The sequence below is a fragment of the Anoplophora glabripennis genome, unplaced genomic scaffold, assembly GCF_000390285.2.
Source record: "Anoplophora glabripennis isolate ALB-LARVAE unplaced genomic scaffold, Agla_2.0 scaffold340, whole genome shotgun sequence".
In the NCBI taxonomy this organism is placed as follows: Eukaryota; Metazoa; Arthropoda; class Insecta; order Coleoptera; family Cerambycidae; genus Anoplophora; species Anoplophora glabripennis.
This window is the reverse complement of record NW_019416421.1, coordinates 498690-509677: the sequence shown is the minus strand read 5'-3', so window position 1 is coordinate 509677 and position 10988 is coordinate 498690. Positions and strand designations below refer to the sequence as shown.

General features: G+C 31.0%; 2 protein-coding genes across 2 annotated transcripts; both read left to right on the top strand.

Moving 5' to 3' along the window:
- The first annotated feature begins 2907 nt into the window (after positions 1-2907).
- On the top strand, positions 2908-6193 carry LOC108909577 (1,2-dihydroxy-3-keto-5-methylthiopentene dioxygenase). Its single transcript, XM_018713958.2, has 3 exons — positions 2908-3036; positions 5593-5874; positions 5948-6193. The coding sequence occupies exons 1-3, from the start codon at positions 2914-2916 to the stop codon at positions 6095-6097; spliced, it is 555 nt and encodes a 184-aa protein (XP_018569474.1). The 5' UTR covers positions 2908-2913; the 3' UTR covers positions 6098-6193.
- A 1930-nt stretch (positions 6194-8123) lies between these two features.
- LOC108909574 (1,2-dihydroxy-3-keto-5-methylthiopentene dioxygenase) lies at positions 8124-9227 on the top strand. Its single transcript, XM_018713956.2, has 3 exons — positions 8124-8612; positions 8673-8972; positions 9031-9227. The coding sequence occupies exons 1-3, from the start codon at positions 8490-8492 to the stop codon at positions 9163-9165; spliced, it is 558 nt and encodes a 185-aa protein (XP_018569472.1). The 5' UTR covers positions 8124-8489; the 3' UTR covers positions 9166-9227.
- Positions 9228-10988: the final 1761 nt, after the last annotated feature.

The window sequence follows — 10988 nt, the reverse complement described above, 5'->3', positions numbered from 1 at the left end:
AATCTACCGATGCCGCTTGTTCAAAAGTGGCAAATTACAAATTTCTTTACAACAAAGAGTAATTTGCGTAATCTGCGTTAAAATGGAGGAAAGTCTATTATTTGTGCATTAATTCATATTTAGACAAACTGTGTAATAAAATCTATAAATTTTCCTTTTTTGCTCCTTGCAAAGCTTTCTCTTGTATCATTTTTTTTTGTGTATTCTTTCCACTCCTCCATCAAAAGTTATGTCGAATATGATTCATTAATACTTCAAATCGTTGGTGGGATCAGAAGTGGGATCTGCATATTCATTCTCTCCTCGACCAAACGATACGTTGCATATCATTCATTATCCGTTGAAGGGATCAGAAGTGGGATTTTTTGTAGTTGCAATTTCAGTTCACCCTTTTTCTGCGTTAACGCATACAATTTGTTATATTGGAAACAACGAAACCAAATATGAGTTAACTGACACAGCTAATGGGAAAAGTCAGGCAATGTTTTCTTTTTAGTCATTTGTTTGCATTACAAAAACAGTACGTTGCGATTTTTTTCATTTAGTATTTCACATTTATTGAAAATATTCACAAACAAAATAACGTTAAAACATTCATTTTTTGCTTCTTGCAAAGCTGTTCAATTCTCTTAGATCACTATTTTTGTGTATTCCTTCCACTTCTCCATCAAAAGATACGTCGAATATGATTCATTAATACTTCATTCGTTGGTGAGATGAGAAGTGGGATTTGTGTATTCTTTCCACTCTACCAAACAATACGTTGCATATCATTCATTATCCGTTGAAGGGATCAGAAGTGGGATTTTTTATAGTTGAAATTTCAATTCACCCTTTTTCTGCGTTAATGCATAAAATTTTTTATATTGGAAAAAATGAAACCAAATATGAGTTAACTGACACAATTAATGGGAATAGTCTTCTTTTTAGTCATATTTTTGCATTACAAAAACAGTACATTGCGATTTTTTCATTTAGTTCTTCACATTTATTGAAAATATTCACAAACAAAATAATGTTAAAACTTTCTTTTTATATGAATTTTGCAACCATTCCATTACGTCTTTCTTTTTTCCAACAATGTAATTAATCGTGTCTGCCTAATTTTATTTTATAAATTCTCTCGAATATAAAGCTCTTATAAATTTTCTTAATACTGCTCCAGAAACTATGACTATTTAGTTCACTACGCGAAATTAGATTATTACAAATTTTTAAACAAAAATAATTACTAATATACATTTTTCAAAAATTTTGAAAAACTAATGTAAACACTATCGCTACAATTTTAGAACGTACGCCCACGGCTAATAATTTGGTTATATCGAAATAATCGGTTTGCAAGTAATCGTAACCAATAGTCAAAACATTTTGATTGAAAATAACAAAACGTAAGGGCGGCTCCGTTAAAATCGGAACACAGTGTACTCCACTTAGTAGGTAAATACCATGAATTGTGTTTAGTAGTGATAATTATTTATTATGTATACATTTTCCGCCTTTGAAGGAAAACTGAAAGATCGGCGATCACGATAAACGATCTGTTAAAAAAAAATTATTGCAGCTATTTTGTCGATTGCTAAAACTTGTACGTATTTTTTTTAATAACTCTAGGATGGTGTCGATAATATTATCACACGTTCATTTCTGATTTCTACTCAATATAAAAATTTCCTGAGCTATCGTAGACACTGTTCATTTTGCTATTTAGCTAGTACAAAAAAAAATCCGGTGTCCTTGTCAGGCTTTTGGATGTGAAAGGTGAAATAACCGATTGTAAAGTAAAATCTATCTAAATGGATCTAATCCGGTGTCTGATTGTATAATTTTTTTTAAATCGCTTGTTTTACGGTTGAATACTATCGTGCTTGAAACTTTTGAAATTGTTGCGTTTCTTATTGGATTTGTTTGTGAAACAAATCTATTTGTGGAATTTTATTTTCTGCGTATTGAGACGGGAAGGCACCGTTTAGATAGGTTGTACTGTAGTCAGCTATGTCACATCTTGATTAGCGATTCACTTGAAAATCGGAATGACAGTTATTTCCGTTTTAATTCCAAGTACCGTATTATACTACCTACAGTCATTAGTTGTAAAACTTCTGTATATATTATACAGATAATAATATATTTTCATGTTTTTATTATATTTAGTATGTTTTATACGATGTTTGTAATATATTTTTACTGTTATTTATTTTCAATCCTAAATATACAATTGTGCTTATATACTGTTATTAACTAAAAATTAAAAGGAGTCGGAGTTGTTGTTGACGCTCCGGGAATGATTGTCATTAATCGTATTTGATCTAATAAATAATAGTATTAATTTATGTACATAAGTACATATTACATAAATATAACGAAAAATCGATCATTACTCTCGTCTATTCTTTCCACCCCTCCATCAAAAGGTGCGTCGGATATCTTTCGTTAATACTTCAATTCACTGATGGGATCAGAAGCGGGATTTCTTGTCTATTCTTTCTGTAGCTCCACCAAAAGGTATGTATCATTCATTCAATTTTCATGCGATCAGAAGTGGGATTTTTTATGTGCAATTTAAATAGATACATTTCTGTCCAACAAGTTCACCATTTTTCAGTTGTTTAAATAGGAAGAAACCAAAACGCAACATGAATTAAAGTACACGACGCAGTTAATAGGGAAAGTCGAGACATGATTACTCTACTAATATTGCTTTTTGTTTACAGTCTCATATTTATACCGTTGTTTACATTGCATGAACAGCACACTGGTTGAGCCGCATGCAGTGACTACATAATAAAATTAGTAAATATTTGTTAATTAAACCCACATGAACTTGTTTGCTTAACTAGTGGTGCTAATTATCGGCGTCAAAGAGGTGCGTTTCAGAAAGTTTTAACAGAAACAGGTGTTCCGTTCCTAAAAATGGTTCGTGCTTGGTATATGGACGATGAGGTTGCGTTTCCTAGAAAGGAACACCATAGAATTCCTCCTCAGTTCGTCACGTTGGAAGAACTGCATAAGTCTTCGGGAGTGGAATATTTCCAGGTATTTTTATTATTTTAGTTTTCCAAATTAATAATACAGGGTGATTTAGAACTTATCCAAAAAAAAATTTGAATGTACAGGGGACTCTTACAAATACAATTTTGTTTAAAAAAATCAAAAAGGGCAGTTTAAAAATTATTTAAAAGTATACTTCTGCACGGCACTGGAAACTAGTCCACTGTAAAACCTGACGTGTAGTCGGTCACCGTCACAACGGCAAAGGTTAATAAAAGGGACAAAAAATTGAAAGAATTTCTTTCCCAAAGCAAATTCAACTGCGCTATTATTATTATCTATTAAATAACAAAATTAATTTGTGGTTTTAGTTAACAAAATAATTTAAAATACTTGTAACTGTTCAAAATTTTGTTCACCGACATGTAAATACATTTAGGTCCGTCTTATCCAGTTTCTATGAACTAACATAAATGTTGTCTTGCTTCACCATAACACAAATGCTTCACAATAACTCAAATGTTGCCTTGCTTCACCATAAATTAAAATGATATCCATCAACTCCCGAGTTGCTATTCACGTAAACCATTTTTGGCACTTGAAAAACGAATGTAAACACTATCGCAAAAATGTAACGTTCGGATTTCAGTATTCGGAACTGTCTGGAGCCACATAGAGACAGAGGGCATTGCGTACAGGGCACAACGCGAATGACACCAGAGACTATAGTAGTCCAGCGATCTAAAGGTTGAAAATACTACAACTTCAATAATGTTTTTCTTGGAAACTATAAGGATTTTACAAAAATTTTTTTTTTCAACATTTTGCATGTAGCATCTATTCCCAAATTTTTTTAGATAAGTTGTGAATCACCCTGTATAGAAATAAAATAGAAACCTCTTTGGAAACTGGAATTTTGTCGAAATATAGAAATATCTTATAAAAATTCTTAGACAAACTGATTTTTAGTTACAATTAATTGTGCACTTTTTAATTTACTTCTTCAGTTCCTTACGACATCTTTGCTAAAACTATGATGTCATCGATTTTTTTTTAAATAGCAACCCTGCTTTTTCTTTGAGATTTTAAAACGGCATATTTTTTTACTTACAGTGATATAAAAATAACGGTATGTTATACAGGGTATTTGTAAATAAATGCGAAATATTTTATGGGGTGGTTGCCGAAGTTATTTTGTGAAAAAAATTCATTTAAACGTAGGCCGAAATATGCTTTGTTTCCGAGATACGGAGTGTTTAAATTTTAATTTTTTATTTATTTTTATTAATTATTTCAAAGAATTTTAAAGATATTGACTTGAAATTTGAAAAACGCTTTGGAGGGATAAATGTGCATTTTTTGGGTTGATCTGAATATTTCTACTTGCACCAGTGGCGTTCGTGCGAGAATGCCACAACTTTTGATTAAAAAAAAATTCCCGTTTTGATATTTTTTTAGAAATCCTCCATCAATTCTGAACGAAATTGGTATCTTCTATTTTTTTCGTAGGATGCACTGTTTTTGAGCAGAAAAAATAGAACATATTTTATTGCAAGTTGTGTATTTTTAATTTCTATTGATACTTTATCTATAGTTGCTTGCTGTCAATATTTTTAAATAAAATAAAACCATCAAATTTCGAGTCAATATCTTTAAAACTGAAAAAATTAATAAAAATAAAAAATAAAAATTTAAACACTGTATCACGGAAACGAAACATATTTCGACTTACGTTTATATGAACTTCTTTTTTTTACAAAATAACTTCGGCAACCACCACACTCTAAAATATTTCGCACTTATTTATAAATACCCTGTTTAAGAATATTTTTGAGAAAAACGAGAGAAAATTAGCATTAGAGAGCACTCGTTTTGCATATCTACGATGCAGTTTATCAAAGGCGATGAGCAATATATCTAGAATCGCTTCATTTCATCGACTGCGTCATCATTTCCCGCAGCAATTTGTCGAGTGATGAAACTAGGAATTATTATCGAATGGCAATTGAATGTGTATGGCCATCACAACGATTCGATAAATAAAAAATAATATATTGACGTAATATATAACCGTACAAAAAATCGCACTGTAAATGGAGTTTTTAATACTGATTCGTTTTTTCTTACAATGTTAGAAAAAAAATATGTACTTACTTGTCAGTTCTTGCTAAATGTCATGTTGAAAATCATGTTTCATGATGAATATACTTGTTTGCCGTATTAGATCTTCATAAAAATCCTCATAAACCAATAAGTTGCATTGCTGCTGCAGATATAAGCCAATGTTCCTTATAAAGAATCCTTAAAAAAGAAAAAATGCATCCTTAAAATAATTCTTTGCCAGAAATGAATTATCCCGATAGGCAACTACAAATTTTTTGACCTAGTTTTGAACCTTCCAAATTAGCTGCTGTTTTATTTCGAAATAAGCATATTGTTTCTTACTTGAAAATTTTAATTAAAATTTCATTGATGGGATCAAAATTAATTAGTTCAGCAAGCCTTAAAAGCGTCCCTGAATTTTCAGAAAAAAAAACTATTTCGAGAAAATGATTTTATTCCACATTTGTGCCGCTCACTGCTTGTTTTCTATCAATCCAGGTATCACCCGATTGTTACGAGATTGACAATACCCTAAAACAATTAATAGAAGAAAGGGGCAACAACATACAACAGATAGTCGATAATCCAAATGAAGAAGAGTTAAAAAAGCACTTCACTGAACACTTCCACGCTGACGATGAGTTTAGACTCGCAATAGAAGGTTGCGGGTACTTTGACGTAAGGGACAAATTTGACGAGTGGATTCGTATAGAAGTTTTGCCAGGGGATTTGCTGGTTATTCCAGGAGGCTGTTACCACCGCTTCATTGTGGATAGCCAGGTACATATATTTATTTATTGCAAAATTTGTAAACTCAAATGTTTTTAATTTAAAAAAATGTAACGTGTTTCAGAATGTTTACAAAGGCTTGAGAATATTAAAGGATGCAATTTACCAGGCACACAACCGCTCCTCTGATGAATTGGAATGCAGAAAAGAATATTTAAGGAAACTTTTTAATGGTGCTTATGATGAACCAAAAGAAGAAATCAATCTAATTTAACTTAATATAAGCTATTAATTTTTTGTAGACACATTACACCAATAATGTAAGGAAATTAAATTTATAATTACCTACTTGTTAGAAATAAAGACTAGTGATGAATGAAAAAAATCGTTATATTTATTTTTCAGTAGTGATATTCAATTATTTCAATTTTCAATTCACATTAGTCAGCATCAGCAATGAAATAATAGGCCGTGTTCTTTTATTCCTCGTTTTAATGCCATGAATTCCATCGATGTATTACGATTGGTCTGTTTAAAAAATTCTGATCTCTTATTGGCTCTACGGAATCCATTACATGGAAATGATGAATAAAGGAACATGACCATAGAATTAAACTTTATCATGAAAGCATTAACACATGTAGTTCAAATTTGGTATAAGTAGTAGGTAGTAGGTCACTTTCCTGGTCCTGGTAGATATAATGTACTAGAGATGGGCAAAACGACTCTTTTCGGAGATTCGTATCATACGACTCCATTAAGAATGGGGAGTCGTACTGAAAGATTCGTATGTTTCGTATCACTACTCCTGGGCTGTACAAGTGCGTGATACACCGTGTCACTGATACAAAATACAAATACGAATAATAAGATACGCAAGCATACGCAAACTGGTTTACTGGTCTTAGCTCCCATTTCTCGTTTAGTGTGATAAAAGTATAAAAATTAGTAACTTTCCGGTATAAACAACAGTAAAATTATAAAATGTTTTTTATTTTAATATATAAAATATACAAGAAATGTTTAACTAAAAAATATTTTCTACTAAAAATAAATATTTATGTTATTTAAAATAAATAAATAAAAAATTAAAAAAAGAACTAAATCTTTGGTACTTTCTTAATAAAAATTGTAAAGCATATAGGTATACCGGATAATAAAAACAATTTTGAAATATTAACATAATTAGAGTTAAAATTTATAAATAATAACTGTGAAACTTATTTCGACTTAACCTGGTACGTCTTTCATTAATAGTTTGCCCACATTTTGAAAAAATTCTCTCTGATGGGATCGATGTAGCTACAACGCAACAGAGGTTCGTGTTCGTATTGGATAGTGTTCTTCTGTTATTCTAGGAAGGATTATTTAAGGTGGCCATATTCCTGGCCGAGAAATAGTGAAATTTCTGGCGTTTTTAGGTACTGAAATCTTTAAAAGTAAAATGTGTAGAACAAAAGTAAGCACAAAAATAAAATCCTTGATGTTTTGTTTATTCATTGTTACCATTTAAATTTACTCAAATAAAATAATAACTAAAAAAAAGCGTTTGTAAAACATGCGTTTGCTGTTATTCTAACCCCACATTTTAAGAATTATTTTCACGTACTTATAAATAAAAGTAAACAATTTTATATGTAGGACTAAGCAAGTAAATGTTATAAGAATATTTACATGTGGAATTATATATAAAAAAGTTAGTATTTTCGTAGATTTCAGTACCTAAAACCTTGATGGTTTGATCGTTTTTTGCACCTGTTTATTCGTTTTACTGCGGCGTCTTTGAAAATACTTAGGTGGCATGACATAACATTCCTATTATTTGATAAGCTTTAGATTATTCAGTTATTAAATGTTTGTCTTAAATTATTTGTCTTTGCGGAAAACACTATTTAAAGAATATGGGGCCCTTAAGAGCTTTTTCGATATAATTATATCGTGAACGTGAACGATAACTGACGAGCGCGCGCACCGAATCGCCTGTACGAATTTTAAACGTGAAGCTTGTGTTAAATAATACGAGATTTGAACATAACGGAATCCTTCTTAGCTCTTAACCCGTACTTATCGTACCGTACGCGTACCATACCGTATTTAATACTAGCACACTGCGCACCTGCGTACGGAGTCTTTGCATTACCAGCTGTCTAGTTCTAGTATCCAGTACGAGTACGAAATACGAAAGCTTCGTTCCATTTGAGAGTCGTATCATCTGACTCCCAACAAAGATTCGTATCGTTTATACGAATCATACGGATACTACCCATCTCTATAATGTACAATAAAAATTACAGGCTAACCATAACCTTGCATAATCTGTATAAGATCAAGATCATATCAGGCCGAAAAGAGTGTGATAGTGAACCCAACAATGTATTAATTAACGTTGATGTTTCCGGTGACAACAACCAAATTTTAAAATTAGTTCAATTTATAACAATTACACGCGAAGGAATATTATCATCATTAGCTCTTGACAATGAACTTGAGCCCCATTTCAAAACAAATTTGACAATTGACATCACAATCACATCACGTGCTTTAAAAGTTCAAAGTTCATTTCTTATTTTGTTTTGGTACACACCACTTGCTGATTACAAGAATCATAAGTATTGCAAAATAATAAATTAAACTAGTACCGTAGCTTAGACTTATACGTAGTGAAAATGGTTCGGGCTTGGTATATGGACAACGATCCTAGCGATCAAAGAAACGAGCACCATCAAAATCCACCTCATTTTATTACACTGGAAGAACTTTTCAAAATATCTGGCGTGGAATATTTCAAGGTAAAACATATCTTTGCAGTATGCCAAAGAAAGTTAACTATAACCGTGTAAACTTTGTAGTTAAATATCGACACTCTTGACACCGATGGAGTACTAGACAAAATTAAAAAGGGTAGAGGTTACACTTATGAAGACGAGCTGGTTTGCTCCAAGGAATGTCTGCCAAATTACGAAGAAAAATTGAAAATATTTTATACCGAGCACTTACATACTGACGAGGAAATACGACTGGTTACTGAAGGTTCTGGGTATTTTGATGTGCGGGACAAAAACGATCAATGGATTAGAGTTGAAGTTGTTCCTGGGGACTTGCTTATTTTGCCTAGTGGAATATATCATAGATTTACTCTGGATAAGAATGTAAGTTTCTCTACATTTCGTTAATTTTTAAATTTGACAACGAATAATTTGTTTTTAGAACTTTATAAGAGCAAGGAGATTGTTTATTGGTGAACCTGTCTGGACAGCACACAACAGACCTTCCGATAACATGGAGTGCAGGGAAAACTATGTGAAAAATCTTCAAACTGGGAATTTTGTTAAAGTCCAATAATTTTATATATAAATCATATATCTACAGATGGAACATATTTTTATACATATCAGTGTCTTGTTAAGTTTATATTTGTAAAATAAAGTTTGTTTTGAATTATACCTACAGCATAATTTTTTTTAGTAGTAAAATAACAGAACACTAGATTCATAAAATTTATATTTTCTTTATAAAGTATATGGTAAATTATGCATTAGATATTATTATTATTATTTGATATCAATACATTACACATAATCAAAAAAAAAAAATGTATAACAGTCGATAATTTATCACAAGACGACTCATTTGAGACTTCAAATTTAAAATTTATAATAATTTTTAATCAAAAAGATTTTACAGTTGCTTATCTGCATTCATTGATGACTGTTACAATATTAAATAAATATAGTCGATACCATTACTTAATTTGAAAATTATTAAAAAGGAATTAAACTATTAAAAAAGAAAACTGTTCATTCACTCTAATTAAATCCACCACATTATTTTGTTTTGGACGCTATAGGGAGATAGGGTTTATAGTATGTAGTACCAATACAAATAGAAATTAATCTTTACCTTTAGCTTTTCCTCAGTTATGAGTATTATCGATACGTAATAATAACACATGCCTCATCAATAGCCTAACTTCTTTAAACAAAATAGATATTTTGAGGTCAGTTTTATTTGCAGCTGTTGTTCTTCCTTATTCACATTCATTTTCTCCATGACTTTTGTCAGTATCAAAAAGACAAAAACACGTTGAGGTGCTTCAAATCTTCAAATGCATGTTGCTCTAGTAGACAACTACCGTTTAGGACAATAATGGTGATAAATACGTCATCTTCTAAGAGAATAATTGAAACGAGCTTCCTCATAAAATATATGTACTCACGTATGTATATTAAACATTTAAAAAAGCAGAGAAAATCTTCGAGAAAAACTAAAGAAACAGTGATAGGTACTAATGTCAAACTGTCAAATAGAAATAGATCGTCGATTGTTTTAAACATAATAGAATATGTCCATGGACCTAATTTTTGAATTTAGAGATTATTTCCTATGAAAAATTACGTCCTTTGTCAATTTACCCTGTAAATTTTTAATACTGAATATTTTTTCGCCTGGCACATGGGAAAATGAATGAACATATCGACCCTAAAAATAGGACCGAAAGTAATATTTATCGACCAGGGCGACAACACGATTTTGTGATTTTTTTCACAATCTGGACACCTTTGCATGTCATTTGCGTACTTTGACGTTTTATAAATTTGTCATTAAATGTCAATTTAAACCAAAATTTTGAATCAAATAGTGTAAAATAACGTTAAAATGAATGGTAACTCGGACAGTGACGAAGAATTTACGAATACTTCTCCGGACTTGCAAGAAGAATCTAGCAATATTTCTCTGAATTTGTTACCTACAAAGTCAAAACAACGGCACCAACAGTGCCCAGTGAACCAGTGGTGGGGGCCTGTAGGCTGAAAATTGGTGGGGGCCTATTCTAGAAAAAAAAAACCTTTTTTGTCCCCTCAAACAAAAAATATTCTTATTGTATACGCTTTCTCCTCTTAGAATCATATCTTAATTAATAGAATTCAAATTTTAAGAATAAAAAATTATATTTTTCATAATAATTTTTGTTTCTTGTTCATGACGAGGGAGGTATTAAAAAAATCTTAAAAAAATACTTTTCATAAAAAAAATGTTTGTTAGCATGGTGGGGGCCTCTAGGAGCCTATAAGGTACTGGGTACCAAAAGTATTATGAATTGTTCATTAACTGGAAAAGGAATAAAAAAAATCAAAAACTTAACAGAAAATGTACTATTTGCTTAT

Coding starts and splice junctions, on each gene's coding strand:
- LOC108909574 (XM_018713956.2), top strand. CDS start 8,490: ATGGTTCGGGCTTGGTATATGGACAACGATCCTAGCGATCAAAGAAAC. Junction 8,613..8,672: donor CTGGCGTGGAATATTTCAAG/GTAAAACATATC, acceptor TAAACTTTGTAG/TTAAATATCGACACTCTTGA. Junction 8,973..9,030: donor GATTTACTCTGGATAAGAAT/GTAAGTTTCTCT, acceptor ATTTGTTTTTAG/AACTTTATAAGAGCAAGGAG.
- LOC108909577 (XM_018713958.2), top strand. CDS start 2,914: ATGGTTCGTGCTTGGTATATGGACGATGAGGTTGCGTTTCCTAGAAAG. Junction 3,037..5,592: donor CGGGAGTGGAATATTTCCAG/GTATTTTTATTA, acceptor CTATCAATCCAG/GTATCACCCGATTGTTACGA. Junction 5,875..5,947: donor GCTTCATTGTGGATAGCCAG/GTACATATATTT, acceptor AACGTGTTTCAG/AATGTTTACAAAGGCTTGAG.